Below are 24,549 nucleotides of genomic sequence, written 5' to 3'. Positions count from 1 at the left end.
TTGAAAGGTTTTGTGCCATGTGACAGAGCTCTGCACGCAGGTTGCAACGTGCGTTTTTCATCAGCAGCAGAGGGATATTGTCAGATTGAAGAAATAATCACAAGTTGAATCGCAGCTGATGGTAAACAACAGTCTCAGCATGTGCTTGAATAAAGAGGCTTCTTTATCTCCCACTTTTCTGTCACAACATATTCCATTCGTCTGATTCTTGAGATTGTCGTGAGCACCAATTTAGAGGTTGAAGAGGCTCAGAAAGGGGCACCTTACAGGCTCCAGTGAGACCTCAGAAGAATCCAGTGCTTTTCACGTCTTTTTTTACTTTGTCTTCTGAGTGATGACATCACGACAACTGCCTCTAATTAGCCATTTAAATCACAGCTCCCTCATTTCCCTCAGTCAAACCAACATTAACAAAGGGCAGATTCTGAGCTCCGAAACAGGATTTTTCCATTTAAAACAAAAGAAAAATAACAGGAAATAAGCCGTATTTATTGATATTACAGAGGTAACACAATCTAATAAGGTCTGACAAGGAAGAGAACCACTTTTATTCAATACTGCTCGGTGTTCTTATGGTAATCATGCTTCAGTACATTTCTTCATTGCTTTATTAACCTCTTTGAACTTTCGTGTTTATGACATCGTGGCCCGCCTGTAGCTGATTGGACGGCTGCGTGCTGGTCATAAACACTGTCGCCATTCTGTCTCTGGCTGCCACTAATCCCCTTACTTCCCACTCCTGACTGCTGACCTGCAGGAGGCCACGCCCACTGCTGCACCTGCCGCCACACCTACTGCTGCTGCAGCCCCGCCCACCGCTAAACAGGATCCCAGCGCTGATGTGGTACACGCACACACACACACACACATGCTCTTCATCAGGCTGTGGTTACACAGACTTATATACTTTTTGGTCTTTTCATAGTATTTGTTGTAAGAAAAATCTTCTTTTTTAATGCACGCCCTTGAGTATGGGCTCATCCATCTACCTTCATGTCTTTGTGCAGTCAGTTTAGAATATTACAGTTTCCAGACAGTGAACTCTCATGACGGAAATCCTGATGAAACCAATTAGTCTTTCTTATTTTAAAATATTAGCGCGCAGAGCGTTCTTGTGAGCCCAGTTTCCCTGTTATGGGAGACAGCTTTCTTGTCTTCTATTTGAGGTGGAGTTCTTACATGTTTTCACCCAGAGGAAGTCAGCTCAGCTTTTCAAAATTTACCTACTTCACATTTACACTGAGCTGCTTTGTGCAACCACAGCCCTCAACCGGTGGCCACTGACCAGCTCCGCTTTAGCAGCTATGGTTTACTGTAAGTGCTTTGCACAAGAGCCCTTGACATTAATTATTGACGGGGGAGAGCGCCTTACTCGTTTGATACCGTTATGGTGAAGAGCTGTAACAGGCCACCCAGGTGCTGACTCATATTATAGCTACTTTACATGGTGATACTGCGTATACTTCAGGTCACCATCAGAGTCCTGGACCGAGCTCAGATGTGTCTGCCCCCTTAGGATGTGGTAAAGCCGTTTCACCTGCAGTATCAGTCGCTTAAGCTTGTATAGTTTCATGAGCTAAGTTTGAAGCACTATTAAGCAATACAGTGACATATGCTTAAGGGATTATTAAGGAATACTGCACAGCCTTTTAAATGGGCCATGAGTTGAGCAATAAAACATTTGTATTTTAAAGATAATTACTATGAGAGGCCAAAAGAGAGCTTTTCTGAAACCTACAATAAGAAAAGCAGGGACTTCTGATGTCTCGAGACTCTTGGCTACTCTTATAACACACACACACACACACAGGCTCGTCTTCACTTTCACACACACACTTAAACAAAATCCAGACTAAATGACTTCTGATTGTATTGGTGTGACCTCCAACCAAAAGAGCAGCCATTCTGAATGGAAGAGAGTCTTCCCATTGTTAGCTTAATGGAAAGACGCAGCGGGGATGAGAGAAAGGGATTGAAGAAGAGGAGGATGAAAGAGGATAGACGACAGAGAGGGGAGAGATGTGAGGGGGAAGAAAAGGTGCAGCCATGGAGGAAGAGGAGGAAAGAAAGGGAGCGTCTTTCTCAACAGCCTTTTGTTGGCTTAATGGAAGGACGGAGGAGAGGAATGAAAGGAGAGGGAAGGAAAGGGCTTCCGAGCAAGTGACATCTCCCTTTTGTTAGATAGGGAGAGACTGAGCGAGAGGGGGAAAAAAGAGGGAGGTTGAGGAGGAGGAGCGGATATGAGGACAGAGCGCGATAAGAGGTGAGTGTCAGCTGCAACAAAGCAAGGTCACGGTGTGGGGAATGTCTTCACTTGAAAGAGAACAAGAGAGGAGGGGAGATTAAGACACACATACACACACGGACGCTCAATAGTCTCAGATGCTCTTCCTCCAACTTTGTCTCAGGCCGACAGCGGAGGTACGGCGAAGCGGCAGTGTTACTTAACAGGTGAGGCATTCCAGAGAGGAGAGGAGGAGGAGGCCCAGAGAGGAGACAGGAAGAGTGGTGGAAAGGAGGGGAAAAAAGTGTAGGAAGTGAGGACAGGTGGAGAGTGAGTGGAGAACAGGTGAGGAAAGGAAGACGACAGGTGGACATAAGAAGGTCTGAGAACTCCTCCCATTGGAGGCAGGAGTGGGTGAAGGTGGAGGAGACAGGACGGTACGATGTGAAGGAGAGGAAAAGAGAGCTGGTACGGCAGGAAATGACGAAAGATGGTAAGAGGAGAGGAGATATGGCAAGAGGAGAAGGGACAGATAAAATGATGCATAACTGGTAGATAATGGGAGGAGGAGGTGGAGGAGGAGGAGGAGGTTTAAAGAAAGTTGGTGTGACTGGAGTGGACACAAAGGGAGAGAACTAAAAGACAAGGAGAGGTGGAGGAGGAAAAACATGAAAGGTAAAAGAAACTGGAAGGAGGAAGGTGTGAGAGGAGTTGACAGGAGAGCAGAGGATGGGAGGTGCAGGGAGAGGGAGCAGAAGAGGAGATAACGGAAGGCAGAAGAAAAAACAGTGGAGACAAGCTTTGTGGAGAGGGGAAGAGAGGAGCAGCAGAGGAGCGAGAAAAGAAAGTTAGAGTGGAGGAAAGGAGTTGAAAATTAAAACATAAAGGAGGAAGATAAGAGGGCGAGAGGAGAATTATAAAGTGAAGAAGAGCAAAGGAAAGTTGAGCTGATGGGTGAAGAAGAGGAAGATATGAAAGGGTGGAAAAGAGGAGAAGATGAAGGAAGAGGAGCTGTTGGGAGAATAAAGCAGAGAGTATGAATTAATGAGAGAAGAGGTGGACAGGAAAGAATAGAGGAGGAAAAATGAGAAAGCGAGATGAAAGGGGATATGGGAGCAAAGGAGCAGAGAGGAGAAGACAGAAGCAGATGGGAGGACAGGAGGAAGACATGGAATAAGAGAGGAAGACTTGGACGAGGTGAAGAAGAGATATGAGGGCGAGGAGGAGTAAAGAAGAGGCAAGTGGAAGAGAGGAGAAAGAAAACTGCAGGAGAAAGGGAATAAAAAGGAAATAAAGTCATTAAGTCAGAAGCCTTTACTTGAATTACAACACTGACACCCTCTGGTCGCTGGATGAACTGCACCCTGTAAAACAATGAGGGGCACAGAAACACCCATCCAACACTTTGTTTACGCTGCTGCCAAAGTGAAACCCAAATCAAACGGAAATCAGACTGCAGCGTGTGATGTTTGCTTCAGATGAAAGGAAAATACGGGCAAGATTTAAGAGAATCAAACTGTGGGAGGGTCCACTGGTTTGAAAACAGCGTCAGCCAAATCCACCTTGGCAGTCACCGCTCCGAGGTGATGAGGAAGAAAGAAGCAGTGATGAAAGATGATTGCAATTAAACAGATTTTAATAGGCCATGTGCTGCAACACGCCGGGGCCATCTGAAACATTTAGCTTGGTAGTTTGCACTATATCATTGTGCAAATCTGCATGTGGTCAGTCCTCTGTGAACTCTTCATCTGATGACCAAACAGCCCTTCAGATCAGGAGCAGAAACCCTATTAGTGTGATTGACGTGTGTGCTCAGGCTCCTGTTGACAGGAGGCAATAGGAGCGGTGCGTGAAACTGACACGTCATGTCCAATTTCCAGGACTCGTGTGCATCAGCTGTGGCCCCGACGGCGCTGGAGAAGGCCTATCAGTTTGGACTGACCAGGAACAGCCACATGAGCTTTGCTTTCGATGACACCAAAGTCAGAGAGAAGTACGTATTCAGAGCAAATGATCCTTTATTTTCTGTTGCTGACCCCTCATGATTTTCAGATTTGTTGTATTGGATGCGCAGCGTATTTAAGACACTTTCAACACAGTATTTACTGCTGTAGTTGGTCACAGTGCCGCTAATTTTAACTACTTTATACACTGTTGGGTTGTTAAATCTGTAACTGCATCATACTGGATTGGATCGTAATTGTGTGTGTAGAATCCACTGTGGATGGAGCTTCGTGTAACACACCAGCCCAGCACACTCTGACCCATGTGTGGTTGTGTTTAAAGCGCCCACATGATTGAGCGCAGTCCTGCATAAATAAGTGAAAACAGAAGTGAGTGATGGTTTGGACGGGATAAGATTTCTACCTGCACCGCGCTGCAGCAGGTCAACATCCAGGGAAACGTCCTCTATCAATACTGAATTAGAGACCCCTGAAAACAACCTGTTTCTGACTGACTGACAGCAGCAGCCGCAACAAAACGATGGAAAGGTAAAGGAATAAAGTCCGTATGGATGCACACCCATCAAGTGTACAGACAAGGCGATGGTTTGTGTGCATTTCAGCTGCTGTGTTGGTCTGCTTGTGAATAGATGAGCAGCAGAAAGGACAGAGACTTCGGCTGTTTGGGGGGGGATCAGACTCTGCGCATTCGTTTCCTGGACGTCCAATCAAAAAGCATCTTTCATTATTTGGCGTATCTGTCAGTGCTGGAAAACATGATCGAATATCAAGATATGTGTCTGACTCACACACTCCTGCATGTGTTGCTTACTGTTAGATCCAGGCCACGCCTCACTGAGTGAAGTCATGTGATCTGTATGTCTTTGGTTGGGCAATTACAGTGTTGCTTAAGTGAATTTCAGGCTTTTTAATCAACAGCTGAAATGCAGTATTCTGCTAAAAATGCATCAGACATACTGATGCTGATGTGCATTATTGGTGTAACCATATGCCGATTTTAAAATGTAAGACTTGTGTCTGTGTGTGTCTCAGGCTAATTTTGGAGTTTGAGCTGAGGACGAAAGAGGAGTCTGGTCTCGTTCTCTACATGGCGAGAATCAACCACGCCGACTTCGTTTCCATACAGGTATCAGCCACTGCTCCGACTCTCTCCCTCTTTGTCCCAAGGTTCTACTTATCTTTAATCCAAGCTGCTCTCGGGTAACAGAACTTCCTTCTTTGACTCGGTTTCCACCATCTCTCGTTGAAATAGTCCTCAGAGGAACATGTTTACATCAGAGGAGCAGCGCCCGCGTCTTTTTGTACCATAAAGCAGCTGAGATTTTCTGTTAAATCAGACCCAGCGGCTCATAACGCAGACCGCAGCGGGAGTTATGAATACTTCATCAAACACCACAAAGAAGGAGTTTTAACATGTGGAATTGGGAGTCTCATAGTCCTCATCTCTCTGTCTCTTCCTGCAGATCAAGGATGGACAGGTTTGTCTGGGTTATGATCTCGGTCATGGAAACATATCGGGCTGCGTCCCCTTCTCCATCAACGACGGGAACTGGCACAAGGTGGGACGGCTCTTCAGCCCTTCATTCATATTTGTGCTGGTTGGCAGATTGTTCACAGTTCATTACTTTCAGACCAAGTATATTAACGAGTACTACATCTGAATTTCACGTGACGGCACTTGAAGGCAACATTCTTTCCGTACAGCATATTTTCTGCGTTGATCCTGTGAAAGGACTGTGACGTCTCAGTGTGTCCTCACCTCCTTCCTTTCATCCCTTCTTTTTCCTCTCAGATCCGCGTGAGTCGTCACAAGCAGAGAGGCGTCCTGATGGTTGACGGCCGATACAGTAAACAGATGATCAGTCCGAAGAAGGTCCGTCTTTTCTCTCCCGCATGATCCACGAATGACCTCACAGCCATGCATTTATTAAAGAGGGTTGCTTTCATTGTGGCGTTAATCATCGATCTTCCTCCTGTCAGGCTGACCTGTTGGACGTGGTGGGAGTGGTGTATGTCGGTGGATTACCAAGAAACTACACCTCCAAGAGAATAGGGCCGGTAAAACACACACACACACACACACTTTAAAAGTCATATGTCTTGGAGGGTATTATATCTAGATTCAACCGGTCGTTCTCTTCTTCTTTTCTTAGATTCTCTACAGCATCAATGGATGCATCCGCAACTTTAGGATGGTGGGAAGTCCTGTGAGCACGAAATCTGCTACAGGTAAGGAATCTGTGTTGCATGTGAGATTGTACACGCAGTATATTTAATACTTTAAAGTAAGCGTTCAGACTCCTCCTCTCTGCCCAGGTCGCATTGAGACTGTCACCGAGGACTTTAACTTCAACATGGCCGCGCCCACCTCCAGTCACATGGTAGGAAGATGCTTTGTGGCGACTGAGCCGGGCACCTACTTTGACGGCACTGGCTTCCTGAAAGCAGGTGAGCCGAGACACTGACAAACCACCTGCATGCTGTAGACGCTGTCCTGGGGTCAGCTGGTGTATAATCACCCTCGCAGCGACCAGTTAACCATTTAGTTGAACCCGAGCAGAAATGGACCCTTCTCTTGTCAAAGGTGGATAAAAGGTGAATAATAATCTCTCTGTCCAGTCTCTGCCTACAGAGTGGGTCTAGATGTGTCCATAGCATTAGAGTTCAGAACCAGCAGAACCAACGGAGTGCTTTTGGCCATCAGTAACCAAGCCAGCGACGGACTGGGACTAGAGATCGTCCAGGGCAAGGTACAGTTAAAGGAACAGTTCATCATTTAGGGAAATACATATAGATACCATAGAGCCATTTTTACACTTTATCTGGTACAGACTAAACAAAGGGGTGCAGTAAAACATGTCCATGTTAAGTTTGGACAGAGCCAGGCTAGCAGTTTCCACCTGTTTCCATTGTTTGTGCTAAGCTAAGCAAACCAGCTGCAGCCCTTCCTAAACTGTCGAGCTATAGATTTCTAATTATTTTTCTATTTCCATATTCCGTAGCTGCTCTTCCACGTCGACAACGGAGCTGGACGAATCACAGCCGAGCACCTGCCTGAAGGGGAGGGCTTCTGCGACGGCCAGTGGCACTCCGTCGTCGCCAACAAGCTTCGCCACAGGGTGGCGCTGGTGGTCGACGGCAAGCAGAGCCAAGCAGAGAGTCCTAACGCGCGCTCCAACACATGCGACACCAATGACCCCATCTACGTCGGAGGATATCCAGGTATGACTGCCTCAGAACACACACCTAGAAGACGATGCTGGTACCAACTTAAAGAATCAAGCAAATTCATAGAAATCGTCCATTTCATACGCGACTACTGCTGCTACCTATATGGAGTCAGACCAGCGTCACTGTTAATAAATGCACAGAAGGATTCACAGACGTATTTCAGGATTTCTATTTAAATGACTCTCCACATTAATATTTTTCAATGCCAACAAAAAAAATCATTGTTCTTGTATATAAAACAAATCCACACATGTATCTGTGATGCACACATTTGTATTTAAAAGTATTTGCAGTTTTCATCCAAAACATCTGTGGATTTTGTCACATTTATGTTCAGACTGCTGAACCTGCATTTAAGAAAAAAAAAAAAAAAAAACGCCTGGAAACAGGGAATAATCCTTTAGCCAATCACGTGAGCATAGATCCATTTACTGTGAGGTGCAGTGTTGTAATGAATTAGCACATGAGGAGAGAACGGAGGTGAACGATAACTCTCCTGTCGCACATGATTAAATATGTTTGAGTTATGGATGCTTGCTAAGTTAATCATGTGGTATTTAACACTAGCGTTAGCTAACAAGTTAGCTATGTAATGGACAACCTTTGTCCATCCATTAGCTAGCTAATGCATTCATAACTCACACATATTTAATGAGGCCTGACAGAGTTATCAGTTACCTGTGGAGAGGAGCTCCATGAGCATGAGCGCATACCCTCCAATCTACGCTCATCCGATTGGCTGCAGACTATTCCCTGTTGAAAAGAAGGCATTTGTGACTCACCTGCATCAAAAAAATGCAGCTTCAACAGTTAAATGTTAGACATCCAAATACGTTTGGATGAAAAACTGCAAATTCTTTTAAATACATATATTTGTGGATTTCTACTATGAAAGAAATACTTGTGTGGATTTGTTTTATATACATGAGATATACGAGAACTCTTGTGTGCATTCATTAGTACTTGAGACTGATCTGAATCCATTTAACTGCTATGAAACAATATGAAAGACGGCGCAACGTTGACCTTTTCAAGACGATGGTTGAACGAATGAAAGGAGGCGGCTGTGTTTGTTAATCTGAGGATGCACTGCTGCATGTAAACGAGAACATTAGTGCAACATTCACTTTCATTATCCTTGTAAACATCTTAGCGGGCATGTAAACGTAGTCACTGTTTACTTCTCTCTCTCAGATGGAGTCCATCAGGCCGCTCTCTCTACCAGAACTTCCTTCAGAGGTTGTTTGAGGAACCTGAAGATCACCAAAGCTTCCAAGACCATGGATGTGCAGTTCAACAAGGCTCTAGAGATCAAAGGAGTGCAGCCTCTGTCCTGTCCTGCTGGAGCTGCCTAACTGCTACCATAGAGCTGCACACCATGGTCAGGTTCTGTGTGCCTGATTCCCAAATGTAAAACCTAAATTCATCCCATTTGTTGCCATTAGCTGCTAAGCGTGGTCACTGCCGACAGCGTCAGTGCAGAGCATGTCCACACGGGAACATCTGTGTCTTCATGTTTGGGAAAGTTAGTGACGTTATGTACAGTGAAGGCTCTGGTCAATAAACCCTTAATGGCTACAGATCGAGGTCTCAAGTGTTTTAAAATGTCCACTGAGTTCACGTGAAGGAGGAGATTAGCATTAAGGCCTGCGCTGTGGTTACAGCTGCTCGCACTATTAATTATATTTTGGGATGTGTGATTACTTTAAAACAGAACAAGCTTGGCTGTGGAACGTAGGAGTTGGCAGTCGGTCAGTAAGTGTTTCCTTTCCTTATTTCTGGCTTAAATTTGGATCTAGGCTGAGTTTCGATAGGAGGGTCAGCTACTCCCTCTGCTTTTCCCTTTTTTTTTTGGAACGAGTTACCAAACTCCCTCTCGATCTTTAGAAACAGGCTGAAGACCAAACTCTTCACTGATCACCTTCTTTCTTAAACGATAAAAACTAAACTCTCTATCACTCTAAGCTTTACCTCGCAGTACCTATGTCCAGTTGGACCAACAGTTTGCGTTAGGACACTTACTCCTGTTGCTCCTCCTGTCCAGAACCTTGCTTGTGATGTATGAAAACCTCATATGTACGTCGCTGTGGATAAAAGCGTCTGCCAAATGACAAATTGTTCTTGTAAATCTGCTTTGTTTTTCAGTGAGGTCCCTCCTGCAGAGGTGGAACAGGATACGTTGAGTCCTTCAGTTCTATTATTTAACCTTGTTAAACGAAAACGAGTGAAAAATTACACTTTATATATTTGTGTGTCTACGTTTGTCCTTCATAAACCTTGTTCCCTGACAATGAGGAAGTCTGCATTTTCTCCACTGATAGATACGCAGAAGTGGCCGGCGATGTGTTTTTACAGCTCTAAAAATGATTAAAACAGTTTTACTCGTCTAATGGCTCTAAAGCATCTACGTCATTACCTAAAAATCTAAGCAGCAGCTACGGTAAAAGCTATGCCCGTTCATGGCTGTACGCGACATTAGCTGATGATGAGAGCATTTCTGGGTGCAGTGTTCCTTTAACATTCCACACTCCATCAGTCGATTTGATTGGTGTAACGGGGAAATTTCACACAAGCCGCAGCTCGTGCTGTTGAACTGAAGGTACAAGGTTTCTGCAGGACGGTTATGGCAGTGTATGTTCTGCATGGTGTGGCTGAAAATACGTCAGCAGCTGTTTCTCAAATATACTCCTGATAGCATCTCACCGATTGTCCTGTCCTTCTTTGAACTGCAGAGTACGATGACAAACTATGTTGAAATGAGCGTCTGAACCCTGAAGAACCCTTCCTGGACGGGATTTTATTACAGATTTTTACTATTAAGTATTTGTTGACACACATATTCACCATAACTAGTTGTTTATTAGCATGCATATTAGTTAGATTTTGGCTCTTTATTAGTCATTATAAAGCACCGTATTCTCCAACTTCTAGCTCAGCAAGAGTTTTCTTACTGATATTAACTTCTTGTCCTTGATTTATGATCTTAATAACCCCAACCCCTCAGAATAAGGCATTAAAAAGTGCTTTACAATGACATGAACAAAGAGCCAATATGCTGCTAACAAATGTGCTAATACACAGCTAGTTAATGGTGATTATGTGTATCTTAATGTAAAGTGTTAAGATCCACTTAAGTAAAAAGTAATTCTAAGGATTGAGGTTCAAAAGAAGCCTGTTGAAAGCCTGATTTGCATTTTTCCTGAAGCTCCACCAGGTGGTGCTGCTGCGCTTCGCAGCCGTCAGACAGCAGAGTGTGAACAGATGAGACCTGCACAGCTGGAGCTGCTAAATGAGTTTCAATTAGACCCTAAAACAGTAACTTTTTACTTAAGACCACATTTAAACCAGCTACATTTGGGGGATGTGAGTGATGATTTTAATATTAAATGGATGATTTATCTTTGGTTGCCTTCCTGATTTCTTCTGTATATACTGAGTTCCAGTTTCCAAGAGACAAGAGTTGAACATTTAGCAGCGCTTTCAGTCCAGGTGCACTAGAGGGCAGTATGTGGCTACAAAGAGCAAACGTGTACCTGTTTGATGGAGCTGCAGTTAAAGTTCAAAAGCAGCCGTGTGGCTCCGTTACCTCAGGACTGTTCTGGAAACTTTCCCCCCGTTTCAAGGTGAATTTCTCTGCAGCTCCTGGAGGAATTAACAGACACGTGTGAAAGAACGGTCGACATCCTCATTGTGCATTCCTCTTTTATTATCATGGTCCTCTTTACATAAGGTGAAGAATGGTCAGCGGTGAGCCCACCAAACCCCGCTGTGGCCGCCTGAAGTGGAATGTTCAGAAGAATAAAGCCCAACATGTCAACTCGCTCACTTGTGTAACACGACCTCAGCCTTGTACTGTAGGAGGTTACACCTGTCTGTTCAGTGCGGTGGCTACAGGACGATTACAGTGGCAGTGGAAATCCAGGATACAGATACACGACAGATTCTTCTTTTTTTCTGGATAGTTAGTGCTGATGATGCCCTCTCTTTTCAACGACACATTTCTGCCAGACATTTTAAAAGTCTAATTTCCTGTTTACCTGTTGTCCAGGAACAACCTGCTGTACCTGAGCAGGTCGAGTTTGCGGGAGAACTTATACAAGCTGTCAGTCAGTCAGTCTGGAATGAGCATAAAAACAGGCATTAGTTGAGATGAAATGTCATTAGAGCCAACTGAACCACCACTGGACACTGTTAATCATGTGCCCTCCACCTGTTCCACCACCGTCCGTGTGAAGTCCAGCTCGAGTGCAGATGTTTTACTGTGACCCCTCCGTGCCTTACATCGTCCCCGTGATCGACGTGAGATAAAACAGCTAGCTACAGCATTAATCTAAGTCTCATTTTCAAGCATTCCATGTTTATATCACTGAAAGTAAAGCGCCGGCCTCTTCAGCCGCCATGTTAACACGAGTGTAGATAGTAGAGAAAAACAACAAGAGAGAAACAACAGAGCCTGGTGCAGGCCTTTTGAGTAGAAACCTCCTAAGAAGAGTAGCACTGTTTGTCCTCTACGCTGTGACAGCACGGTCCTGGTGTCAGGTCTGGTGACTTATTGCATGATGTCGGTCCTCTTGAATTGATCTGAGGTGATTTTCAAACGTGCTGGCGGTCCGGGCCGGCGGTCGAGGCTCGTTTCGGCGCCCTCACCCGCCTCCCACGGCCACACCCGAACGCCCCAGGGTCCTTTTCCACCTGCTCCCCGGAGGTGAGCAGCTCTTCCGGTTGTGGTTCCCCCTACTCTTCATCCAGGCCTTGTCAGGACGACTGCATGAGGCCCGTCAGACGTTTGCCCGTCAGTGACTTGCCCTGGTGGGAGGCAGAGAGAGCGAGGCAGGTGAGGCGGGGCGGGGGGCAAAGACAAAGGCTGGTCTGCAGGAAACATGTCAAAGCTCAAAGTGTGCAGCAAAGGCTTCAGGTGTTGGTTTGAAGAGAACAACACCTGTCACTGTGTCATGACTGCCAACAGAACTCCTGCCACAGAAACTACATGAATGAATGAATCATCTAATCCCCTTATTTAGCTTCGATTTTACACTGCAAAAGCCTCCTTTCACACACGTATCCTGCCTCAATACCCCTGCAAGCACTTCTTTGTTCACGGTTACAAAGCTGGACAAATTAATTAGTGCAATGAACAACACGTTCCCCTCAGTCAACCATTCCCTGAAAGCAATATTAATAAGAGGAACATGTGCCCTCAGGGAAGGAGCTGAAGAGCAGCGGCAATAAAAGCTGAGCAGTGTGAAGATGACGGAGCAGAAGCGGCTGCTGCATTCAAACTTTTGGAAGCTGATCCATGAGCAACAGCAGCAAAACTGAAAATACTTATAGAAGCAGGTCTGATCTTTTTTACTTTAACGAATGCAGTTTGAGAGTGCAAAGCAGAGGCAAGGGGACACTCACCACGCTGCGAGTGAACTTCTCCAGGGAGGTGCGTCGGCCCTGCTCCGTTTCAGGCTGGAGAGTGGAAGGGACAGCGAAACATGTCAGTGCCGGCAGAGGTGCAGCGAGCGAGAAAATGCTTCGTTTTCGTTCACAACTCGCTTACCTTCTTCCTGGCCATCAGCAGGTCCTGGTACACGTTGGAGCGCAGGAAGCGTGTGTAGCTGTCGCTCTTCATCAGCTTGTAGATGTGGTCCTGAAAGGAGAGAAGAAGAGGCAGACGTGGCTCTGAATGTTTGCCAGAACAAGGAGGAGGAGGAGGAGGAGGAGGAGGAGGAGGAGGGATTTTCATCTGGTTCCGTGCTAACAACGCACAAGAGCTGCATGAACCACACGAGGCGGTCGCTGAGGGAGGAAGGTGGCTGTAGCACATGGGAAAATCTTTTCTTTGTGTAACTCCTCCCTTGAAACAGGAGAGGAAATCTGATAAGACGCCAGCAGGCCCCAACACTTCTTTCCAGCAGCCTTATCTGTCGCCCACAGAGGCGTATTCTCCAGGAATCACTGAACAATATGAAGCCATTAGGTGATATTAGTGAAGCGTGCGAGAGAAAGACAAGTGGGCGAGATAGTCAGAGTCAAACACCGATCACCTGAACAGGTGATATATTCATCCTGACGTATGGAGGAGCCTCCACGCTGCACATGCACAAGATACTCTAATTGAACAGGAATAAAACAGGAAATAAAATATGGAGAAGCAGCACTAAAGGAAGAAACCAAATTATTTACCAGGAACCAGGTCAAAGTACACTTTGGTGTATTAGAAATATTATTTAAGTGTAGAAAAGTCAGTACAAGTACACTTTTACCTTTTGTGCTTAATTTAAAGCATGTTTGACATGTACTTATAAAAAAAAGTGTACTTCTAAAACTTATAGATTATACTTATTATGCAATACTTAAAGTGGTATTTCAAAGTATTTATAAAAAGTGTACTTTATTGGATTAATGTGTACTAAATTACAAATACTTTTAATGGTAATAGAGTACTAGAAAAGTACACTTATTTTCTAGTTGAAATCTGAAATACATTATTAGTATGCTTCATTAAAGTGTACTTGAACTTCATTTGAAGTATATTTCCAACACACTGGTGATATCGTACAGTTGTACTGCGAGTGTGTTTTGAACGCTCATGAATCCTGATTTTCACTGCAGTTTGCACTTCAAGTATTACTCAAGTGGCGCTCGAAGACTACTGGAGTACACTTACATGATCTCACAGCGGAGGTTTTATGACGTTAATGAAGCCTGAAAATCCATTTGAACACGCAGAGTTTGACAGTTTCCTGGTAACAGATGGAGCGTTAACTGTCCTGTGCGATCTGTGTGTATCACCTGTAAACCAGGTGACTGTTACATCATCGTATTCGTCTCGTCTATCAGATTACAGGAGGTGCAACCTTGAGGTTTTTGTCTTCTCTCTATCTTGAACAGCTTCCAGTTTTGCGACTCTCTGCAGTGTTCTGTGTATTAACAGTCAGCGGGATTATTATTCGTGTGTATCACTGAATTTCAGTTTAGCCAGACGGGTTAGTTAACCTTTCTGCTGGCAGGTGTGAAGAAGGAGCTTCTCTGGACTCTGCGTATTTCCCCGCTCTCTCCTTGGAGTGTAATTTACTGCACAAATGCATGTCAGTGGTGGATATTGTTGTTTCTGTGTGTGGGGGGGCGGCGTTAATGAGGTTTTGAAGGGACTTTAGTCACTTTTTCATCAATTTTACAGTGGAGTGTTTCATTAAAACTGGAGTCCCTGTAGGTATTAAAGTGGGGTCCACAGCAAAATGAGGAATACTTTAATATCGCTGTTATTGCGCTTCCATAGAGGCCAGTAAATTGAGAATATTCGACTGGGTTGAGTTCTCCCTTTGAGTGTTAATAACTTGTTAAATGGGACAAATTCACCTGAGCTCAAACGCACCTCATCGCTCCCCTCCTGCGTCTCGGGTTGGCTCACCTGTGCGTCCTCATAGCTGTACCGTCCGGGGTCCTTCAGGTTCTGGCTCGTGCGCTCGTAGCTGTGGGAGTCCAGGTTGATGGAGCTGGGCGCCCCCTCCGCCAGGAACTCCGCCCAGATGTCCTCCGCCCTCTGCGGCACGTCCTGCTGGGGCATCCTCTTCAGGTCCTGCACTGCCAACCAGAACCTGCCCAACAAATCGAACCGGCCTCAGACAAAGATTGGACTAACACAGTAACACGTGCACACAAGCTGTTTGTCTGTGGTCTTATCGGTGAGACATTAAACAATTTCACGCTGCAGAAACTCTTTTACCTTTTAATACAGAGTAGAAAGAGCAGGGTGAGATTATTCCCCTTGTATCCACTAACAATAGCTCTGCATGAGAGACCGGATTCATTAAGTATTATTTAATGTACTTCAGTGTTAACGGTAAAACTCATTGTGCAGTAAAATGTTCCCGTCAGTGTTTTATTATTATAATATCTGATGGTTATGAATTAATATTACTGCTGCATTTTACTGCTGCGGATGTTTAAGGCTGAGCTCATTTTAACTACTTTACAGACTGCTGCTACTTTAACCCACAGCAGTGCATCATATTATATAAGATCGTCTTATCTTTGGCTGTCCTGTGAGGACCACGTGTCTCTAAAAAGTCAAGCGGAGCACAACAGCTGGACGTGAACCTTCAGTGGTGCAGGTTATAGTCTAAAAGCGAGCAGCTGCCTGTCCTGCAGAGCAAAGTCAGCGAATCACAATCCTCCTCAAAGGCAAAATAAACAGATAAAACTGGAAAAAATAAAGTGCATTTCGTCTTAAGTGGGCTCACAGTGAGTCTGACAGCTGTATTACTGGTAGAAAGAACCCTTCAAAGACATGAAGTGTGAAACCTGTGAAGGAATGACTTCCTATGGGCCCGTTAAGCATTCGAAGGCATTCACTCTCAGACAGGTAAACATCCAGCGTCAGACAGGCGACATGAGCTGTGTTTAACACCAGAGGCAGCAGCGAGCCGCCGGCCGCCTCCTCTAATATTGGTTTATATCTATATTGATCTGTGGACTGCTTCAGCAATATAGAGAGGAACTCCTCTGGGCTCTGCTTCTCTCACACTCCTCTGCCTCCCCTCATAAGAGCAAAAGCAATTAAAGGTCCAGAAAAGAGAGAGAGAGAGAGAGAGAGAGAGGGGTGAGGAGACGGGTGGGATAGCCGAGAGGTGATAAGGCGTTCGGTGTGTTTGTGTGAGTCTTATCTCCCTCTGTAGCTCAGAGGTATCAACAACCTCCGTGCTATCTCTCACAGTTCATTCCCAGAGTCTATGACTCCCAACAAGTCCCTCTCTCTCTCTCTGAGGCTTTCAGGGACACTCGCTCGTCCTCTCAGGCCACAGAGGCGCCCACTTATTGCTGCTCTGAACACGGTGGAGTCCACGAATCTGTGCAGCCTCAGTGAAGGATGGATTTAATATTTGTGCCGTGATCAATAAACAACGAGCGTGTGAAATCAACAGCCTCGTTAAATCACGGGGAAGAGAGAGAAGGGTCATCTCCAGCAACTGCAGGCCGCTGCCTGCACTGTTGATTTATGGGATACGGGTGGTTATCCGTGCTGTTGGCTAGCTGGATGTTATCTCTGGACGCTGGGGGCCTGGATGTGTGTGTGCCAGCGTTGCCGCGGGGGTTTATCTCACATGGAGGATTGATTTTCAGCTGGAAAATGAGGAGATGAGGTCCAAATCTGAGGGAAAGTCCAATGTGATTTTAAGCGGTTTCTAGCGTTGGATGCACAAATAAAAGAGATGAGATTAGCCAGTTTAGCAACTACTTACACACACGTATACTCAGGTATCACTCAGGTGGTACTCAGGGACTACTTGAGTACACTTCAGTAGACTTGAAGGCAACAAAATAGCTAATGGTTATTGCAATGTGTGTACTGCCAAACAGTGTTTTTATACATTTTACACAGCACCCCCCCTCACACCACACAGTTAATCTAATATTGATGATAATTCTGTTCAGCTCTTTGTTGCTCTTTTCTACCAAGTTTCAGAGAGACACATCGTGCTGAGCACAATCTGAGTAATTGGATTTCCAGATGCAAAGCTCAACCGAATCCTTTTTTCCTGCTCTTGTTTTTTTCTGATTTCACTGAGTGGCGCTCTGTTCTCCGTGTGTTGGAGGTTCAGATCTCAGGTATCTCTCAAACCACCGGGAACTGGGAAATCTTCCACTTGAGATTTGTTTCTTCCCGTGTTTATGGCGTGTAAGTGGGTTGAAATGGCGGGCTGGAACAGAGAGAAATCTGCGCCTATTCTCAGAGCAGCGAACGCTTTTGAATGACAACGTCACAAAAGTGCAGCTTTAAATTTACATGAATCCGTGTGTTTCCAATGCAGGAGAAACTTTCCCTTAAAAATGCCTCTTTCCTGCATTCATTCAAACAAACCCTGAATGTAAACTGCACCACTGCTGTGCACTGCAGGATTTTTCTCACTCACTGGAGCGCAGCATGTCACCACAACACGAACGCATTACAGATGCTTGTCGGGGCGTCGTGCGTGCTCACCGCAGGTTTTCTGAGCTGAACTCAGACTCCAGGAACTTGAGGAAGAGCTCCTGCCCTGCCGGGTCCTTCAGGGCCTCCTCCAGAGAGAAACCCCACTTCTTCACCCGCTGCTGACTGGGCTCCTTACTGGGAGAGGATGGAGAGAGAGAGAGAGAGAGAGGCAGTGTAAAGATCCACCTGAAGCTTCTGCAGTCAGGTCAAGATTAAAGAGATTAGAAGAGATTATTAAATTACAGGGAAATGGTGGAGAAAGGCTCGGTGTGGGGAGGGCTGCAGAGGAAAGAATGAGACATTAAAGCCTCCAATTCGACCGGCCTCTGAGACGTCCAAAAGGGCTGATGTCAGTGTGATATTGGTGTCTGGAAAACTGCGCATTATGACGTTCATCCGAAATCCAATCATTTTAATCTCAGCGGGGAATATATTTGCTCCTATCCTGCAATTAATCAATTCATCTGAATTATTAAGCTACATTAGGCACAATGATTATACGTCTGCTCTAATTAATTCTTGCATAATTCAGGCAGGCCAGGAGTGCAGAGCACAGTGCAACTTGTTGAGAGCTGTGGCTGCTTTCTCTGAGAGGTAAGACCGCCGTTCATTACTTCATATCTCCTGAAAACACTTCAGCAGATGATCAATAATCTGACATATCCGATATCTGCGGCACATAAACTGAGGTGGATTATTTGGTTTGGATTGATCGAGTGAGCTGAATGAATGACCCCTGAGTTTCCTTTGAGTCATTGTTTATGAGACATATAAAGAGACGAGCTTCAGCTGACTCGAGTGACATCACTTGAGGACACACACCAAACTTCACGTAGCTCCTGTAGTCACGAAAAGCAGCTGAGAACAGTCAGCCAGAAATTAAAGTGAGGCGACACAAACAGCCCGAAACATTTGTCATTCAACAACAATTAAACATAAATTCTGTGTCTAACGAGATTGATTTTGGTCTGTTAGTAATTATACAAACAATTAAGCGAGAAAGGCAACAAAACAATCACTGCAACCAAAACAACTCAGTAGAAAAACAAATACAACCCAGAACAACACTGAGTTTTTACATGTGATGGTGATCAAAAACAATCAAAAGGCCACAGAAGAGTGAAGCCTGCACGTTCAAACACTGTTTTAATGTGCACCGCTCGGCTCTGAAAGTGAAGCTGCTGCGGTTTCTGGTTTCATACCTGGCCTCCAGATCCCAGAGGGAGGGATCATCGCTGGTCCACGGGTTGGACGGTTCCGGTGCCGTCACGAAGGGGTCGTACTCCATGTACTGCTCGGTGTAGCTTATCAGACTGAGACACAAACAAACACAGAGGACACGGAAAGAGGAGGTGGATCACGAGCTGTTGAGGAACTATTGAGGCATTAGGACTTAAAAAAAGAACACGAAAAAGCTCTGAATCAGGCCTGAGACTAATCAGTCCACCGAGAAACGAAACAAAAACCGATACTCCGTGATCAGAGGATGTCAGAGAAAGACATGCGACGATGAGACCAAACAGACGTCGTCTCTGCAGAGACGAGGAGGGAATCAGCACCACGGACAGCGACAGCAGGAACAGAGTCCACAACAAGCTGCGTTCAAGGTTTGTTTGGGCGTTCGTGTGCAGTGCTTTCTCAACTGTGCACGAGTTTAGTTGCAGGAAAATCATTTTGTGAGCACAAAATAAAACCAAGGCAAGATTTAAGAGCATCTGGAACCAAGTGAAAACGGCCAAAAATGCACAAACAAGGACAAAATAAACGTTTGAGAAGTCTGATTGTGTGTAAGCTTATGAGAAAATGACCCCACTTGCATCATTATGTGTCAAACTAATTAATACTCTAATTATGTCATAGATCATACTTCACAAAGTCACACACCACCTTTCTCTGTGGGGTACATTTCTTCCAAAAGCTGCAGTTTGAGGAAACAGAGTTAGCCTTGAGCAGCATCCCTCAGTCCGGCTGCTCTGGACATACATAAACTGTGTGAGTGAACTTTTAAAATAATCCTCCTGAAGTCTTTGAACACATGTCACATGTCAAACTGCAGAAAACTGTCATCATCTTATATTTTCTTTCTGTAAGCACCCCCATGCTCGCTGCTCTAATTGTGCCTCCACCCCCACAATTTCGCCTTGCATGACATCGCTGCTTCTTACTTGAGTTATTACTCCAGTAAACACTTTCCTAATGAGTTCATGCTCTCAATTGCTCGTTTCAAGTCGTCTTCAGCTCCGCATGGTGCTCATCTTGTAAATTATGGTCTCATTTCATGTAAAAACACACAATAAAGCACGGTCTGTTTCAGGGCGTGGCTACCTGTGATTGACAAGTACCACAGGTGAGGCATAGCGGTGCGTATCCTCCGCAGCTCCGCCCTCTCATCCAAATGTGGTCACTTATGACTCCAAAAAAATCAAACTTCAACAGCAGTGCACAAATTATTATAATTGACCAACTGTCCCTGATGTGAAGTGATATAAAATGCATACTAGTCATCTCGAATGTGATCCTGATCGTTGTTTGGCGTGCTGTCTGTTGTAGAGTCTGGATAAATGCCCTCACACTATCCGCTCTGTGGAGCATCAATTAAACTGAGCTCTGGTTGTGAATTCAGGAGGTTGAAAGGTCAGAGAGGCGCGGCAGCCAGCAGTCATCACAGTTTTCTGCTCTGCCGGGAAGAAAAGTCTGAGCTGACTGACGGAGCAGAGGATGGGACTGTCGGACAAACGGACAGCAGAGAGGAGGCTCGAGGACCGCAACCCCGACACCAAAAAAGATAGATGCTCCTGTCCCAATAAGCAGACATTTACAAAAATCAATGAAGCTGACGAGGTCGTAAGTAAGTTCACAGTAAATCTGACATTTGTGAAGCTTAAAGTGTTTGCATCGCTTCTTTCTGGTTTGAAGACTCAGACGCTCACTTAAAGAAACGGATGGCAGCAGGTTGAAAAATTCTGCTCGAATGGAAGATTTTTTTAAGAGAAGCAATAATCTGATAAAACTGTAGAGAGAAATCATTTGATAAGATGGAGATGTTTGCAGTGCCTGTAGAGTCTTTCTGAGTCACCTCAGTGGTCTAATCCTGGATGCTGGGCCCCATTTTAAAGCAATGTGTTTCTTCTTTCTCCCTTTTCCACGAGCTGCCACTGACATGCACGTTCAGTGACATGTGCTGACCCTGGACCCCTATTCCAAACTGATGGGGCGAAGCAGGGAAATCCAGGAAGTAGCCGCAACCTATTTAACCTATAACCTTCCTCCAATTCATCCCCAAACTGAAACAACAATAGTACAAATGCTGTGGAATTGAAGCCCCTTCCACACCGACGCTCTACCTCCAAATGCCAAACTGAAAGCAGCTCAGGTTCAGACGAGGTGCCACAACCAAACTACCTCCATCTGCCTCTGCTGTAGTTCACAGTGAAAGGGAAGAGCACAGGTTTGTCTGATTATAGACGGTCAGAGGAAGCACAGCAGATGGGAGAGCAGGCAGGCGACCTCGTCTCCTCCTCAGCTCACATAACGTGTAGACCGAGAAGATAAAGATTCGATATGCTGTTCACGACGTGCAGTATTTACAGCGCCGAGAAGAGTTTCCTGTACCTTTCAGCAACTTTGGACATCTTCATACGGTGACGATCCAGCTGGGTGTTCAGGAATAAGATCTGAAAGAGGAGGTGGCAGGAGTCAGCGTTTGTTTATGCCGGTTTTGTAAGAGAACAGCAAACAAAATTACACAGCGAGCGCCTTGAATTCTCTGAAAGTGTGTGATTACAGCAAACAAGTGCCTCTGCATTACGAAATAAGTACATATAAACAAAAACGAGCGTGTTTGAGATGGTTGGCCGCCTCAGTGGTAATGTTAGTCTTTTTTTTCCCTTATAATTAAGAGCCATTTTCCCATGAGCGGTTACATCATGTTGTTTTCGGTCGTCTGTCTCTCTGCCATTGTTCTGCAGGGAAAATCAATCTCCCCTTTGTGCTGGAAAGCAATACAGCAGAGTTCCTGCAAAGCTCAAATACAATCGGTCTTCTTCGCAGCACTTTTGTGGCGGTGAAATCAAATCACAGTGATTTCGAGGGTCTTCACTCCTCAACAATGCACAACGTTTTACCTCTTTCTCCACATCCTCCTTGGTGCCTTTCCTGCAGTGGTGCGAGGGAGTATGTATGGGACTCTGGGACTGCGTTCCCTCCTCCGCCACGCCGTACACTGACTGGGCCGTTTGAACATGACGGGAGAGGAGGAGTGGGAGAGGTAATGGAGAGATAAAACGCGAGCTTATTATTTTCCTGCAGTGTAGATGAGGCATGAGAGCGGCTGCCAGGAGAGCCACAGTGCATTGTGTTGCAAAATTAAAGGGATAAAGTTTCAGTAATTCAGAAGTGATGGCTTGCATGAAAGCAAAGCTCATTAAGGGAGAGTGTTGATGAGGTTATTCGTCAACTTATCTCCACTCAAAGTCAGCATTTCTTTCAGCATTTAGAGTATTTTTACACTGTGTGTGTTTGTCATAAACAGGTTAAACTTGTCACCTTCTTAACTCTGTGAGGGTTCTTCATGCGTCTACATTTCCTGATGTCCATCTCCGTCGTGTTAACACATCCAGGCTGGAAAAAACACGAGCAAGAAAAATACATATTATTACAGTCAACGCTGGTGATTTTCAGCCTTCGATTTCAGGTACTTCCACTTTATTTCTTAGCAAACCCAAGAGAGCTGCAGAGAGATAGAAAAGAGGCAGCATGTGGATGGAGGGTGAGTCAGGCGGCTGCAGCCTCACAGACAGAGCCTTACCACTGGTCTATGGACGTCCCAGAAGGCTCTCTCCTGGCTGTCGAGGATCTTCCTCTCGGTTTTATCCTTTTTCCTGTCGATCCTGCAGATGAGATCAGTCATTGTTAGAAAAACAGCGCGCAGCTTTCCTGGCTTCAGCATTAGATGCTGCAGCCGAATCAGGATGGAAGGATAAGAAGGGGAGAGAGATTATAAAGTCTGTACGTCCATCAGTTTTTAACAATATTGACGCTCATGTGGTCAAACGTGTTCCCACAGATGAAATGTTTACACTTTACAGGTGTGCATATTGCTTGTTAGCATTCATATTAGTAGCATATTGGCTTGTATGCCAATTTCCTCTCCTACTATCAATAAGCAGCAATTAGGAGGTTATTGAGGGAAAACTAGCAGATGTAGAACAGAGTAATGCATTGAATAAGTGCTTTTTTTAATAACTACTAAACAGCCATTGTGCTACTGATATGGATGCGAATAAGGAACTAGTTAATGTGAGCTTTATTTAAAACACATGGTTATAAAGTGTTTCACACACACAAACAAGCAAGGTGAAAATACAATGAGAGACACAGCAGACAACAAAAACAGTCATGAGGGGAGATCTAAAAAAAGGGCTTGCTTATAAACATGCAAATCTGGTAGATGGGACAGATGATTGCAGAGGGTTGCGGCTAAAACAGCAAAGGCATGATCGCCTTTTGTTTTGCAGCTGAGAGAGGGATGGATAAAAAGCAGAGATAAGTGGATCAGGAGTGGTTTGAGGAGTGGAATGTGGAACGAGGAGATGAGAAACGTAACCGGGCAGAAGGTCGGGCAGAGCCTTTGAACAGGATCTTTGAGTTTATTCTGAATCTTACAGAAAGCCAAAGGAGGGACGCAAGAACAATGTGCGACCGTCGGCTGGTTCTAGTTAAAAGCTGGAAACGGTTTAGAGCAGCAGGAACATGTCGTAAACAAAAGTCATCAATAAACTGATCAACCTGTGATTCGGGTTTCTGGCTTTAGCAGAGAAATAGATCTGATGACATGTCCTGAACACAGCTGAACCAATGAAAAAAGGAGTGGTCCAAGGATGGACCCCTGAGGGACGCCACACCGCTGGGGAGCTGAGGAAGATGCACGACTGTTGATGCAGACATTAAAATATCTATTTGTCAAATAGGAACGAAACCTTTTTAAAGCTGCACCAGAAATGGCAACACCGTTACGCAACCTATCAAGCAAAAAGCACCATCGATGGTGCAGAGGCAGCAGTCGAATGTAGCAGGATGAGAATGGAGGATTCACCTTTGTCTCAGTACTGCGCTCGTGATGAAACCAGATTCACGTTTGTTAAAGATTTTAGAACCTCAACCAACTTGGTTTTGGTAAAGGTGGGAATCAGTCGTCCTTCCTTTTTCTTCCATTTTCAATTTCCATAAGTCCCAAAAGCATTCTGCACATCACTGCTGGTTTAAAGAAATGGACTTATCATGCGATCTGCCTCAGAATCATAAAGCAGTAGACCTACGGTGGCCTGAAAACACTGGAAAGGTAATGTAGGAAATTCTATTACAGGAGGGTTAATGGAGCCGGTCACACACACTCACTGCTCATGATATGTGGGGGTCACATTGAGATTAAACTGTACTGTTTATCTATTATCTGAGACGCGGCTGACATCACTGCGTGCATTGTAGTTTCGTGTGTTGCCGTGGTAACCGAGCACACTTACTTGACCTGGGCCTCAGCCTGCATGTAGATAAACTCCCACTTCCTGGCAAAGGCTCTCTGCAGCCTGGCTAGGTTCTCCTGTTGGAGAGAAGACGGAGACGCTGAGGACATGGAATGATAAGAAAACCCTCCAAGGATGAAAATAACATTAAAACTTAATAAATTCAATGTTAAGATTACCCACAGGTCTTAAGTTTGACTGCTCTGAGATGTAATTTAGATGTCGTATTATCACGCACACACACAAATCTGACCTTTGAGATGTCGTGTTGTCCTGCCCCAAGCTTAACACACAGATCAATAGTAAGAAGTGACAGCTTAGAGGAAGAGTCCGGCACTCACCGCCTCGTAATCTGCCAGCTCCAGCCTGGTCTTATTCTGCATGGTCCGCTTGCACAGATAGATAGCTGAGTGAGAGACGGAGAAGATCGAAGAGCGGGGTTTATCAGGGCGCACACTCTGCTGCCGCCGTTCACCCGCTCATCCATGCATCCCTCATCCCCCATGTACCCGCCTCATCTCTCCTCACCCTCCCATGGTATGAGAGTGTAATCGGTTTCAGGGGGCGCCTGTCCACCTATCTGCTGCTTTAGGTTTATGAGGTGGAGTGTGAAGCGGCGCTGAGCTCTGAACTTCAGCCATGGCT

At 45.2% G+C, this 24,549-nt stretch overlaps 2 protein-coding genes across 2 annotated transcripts in view; one reads left to right on the top strand and one right to left on the bottom strand.

The window, feature by feature from the left end:
• The window catches only part of lama2 (laminin, alpha 2), a 168,207-nt gene extending 158,086 nt beyond the window's left edge, over positions 1-10,121 (top strand). The window contains exons 62-72 of the mRNA XM_076756486.1: positions 758-844; positions 4,105-4,217; positions 5,221-5,314; positions 5,652-5,747; positions 5,981-6,061; positions 6,169-6,246; positions 6,342-6,417; positions 6,505-6,636; positions 6,808-6,938; positions 7,191-7,410; positions 8,614-10,121. Coding sequence (XP_076612601.1) covers positions 758-844; positions 4,105-4,217; positions 5,221-5,314; positions 5,652-5,747; positions 5,981-6,061; positions 6,169-6,246; positions 6,342-6,417; positions 6,505-6,636; positions 6,808-6,938; positions 7,191-7,410; positions 8,614-8,774 — 1,269 coding nt within the window. The 3' untranslated portion in view covers positions 8,775-10,121. The remainder of the gene's footprint in view (positions 1-757; positions 845-4,104; positions 4,218-5,220; positions 5,315-5,651; positions 5,748-5,980; positions 6,062-6,168; positions 6,247-6,341; positions 6,418-6,504; positions 6,637-6,807; positions 6,939-7,190; positions 7,411-8,613) is intronic.
• Positions 10,122-11,103: 982 nt separating this feature from the next.
• The window catches only part of rgs6 (regulator of G protein signaling 6), a 74,751-nt gene continuing 61,305 nt past the window's right edge, over positions 11,104-24,549 (bottom strand). The window contains exons 7-18 of the mRNA XM_076756875.1: positions 24,246-24,310; positions 23,905-23,981; positions 22,191-22,272; positions 21,929-22,003; positions 21,508-21,609; positions 20,996-21,057; positions 18,586-18,696; positions 17,393-17,518; positions 14,822-15,008; positions 12,968-13,057; positions 12,823-12,876; positions 11,104-12,225 (exon numbers count right to left, since the gene is read on the bottom strand). Coding sequence (XP_076612990.1) covers positions 12,175-12,225; positions 12,823-12,876; positions 12,968-13,057; positions 14,822-15,008; positions 17,393-17,518; positions 18,586-18,696; positions 20,996-21,057; positions 21,508-21,609; positions 21,929-22,003; positions 22,191-22,272; positions 23,905-23,981; positions 24,246-24,310 — 1,082 coding nt within the window. The 3' untranslated portion in view covers positions 11,104-12,174. The remainder of the gene's footprint in view (positions 12,226-12,822; positions 12,877-12,967; positions 13,058-14,821; positions 15,009-17,392; positions 17,519-18,585; positions 18,697-20,995; positions 21,058-21,507; positions 21,610-21,928; positions 22,004-22,190; positions 22,273-23,904; positions 23,982-24,245; positions 24,311-24,549) is intronic.

This window comes from Chaetodon auriga, chromosome 18, assembly GCF_051107435.1.
Source record: "Chaetodon auriga isolate fChaAug3 chromosome 18, fChaAug3.hap1, whole genome shotgun sequence".
In the NCBI taxonomy this organism is placed as follows: Eukaryota; Metazoa; Chordata; class Actinopteri; order Chaetodontiformes; family Chaetodontidae; genus Chaetodon; species Chaetodon auriga.
This window is presented reverse-complemented; position numbering and strand designations above follow the sequence as displayed.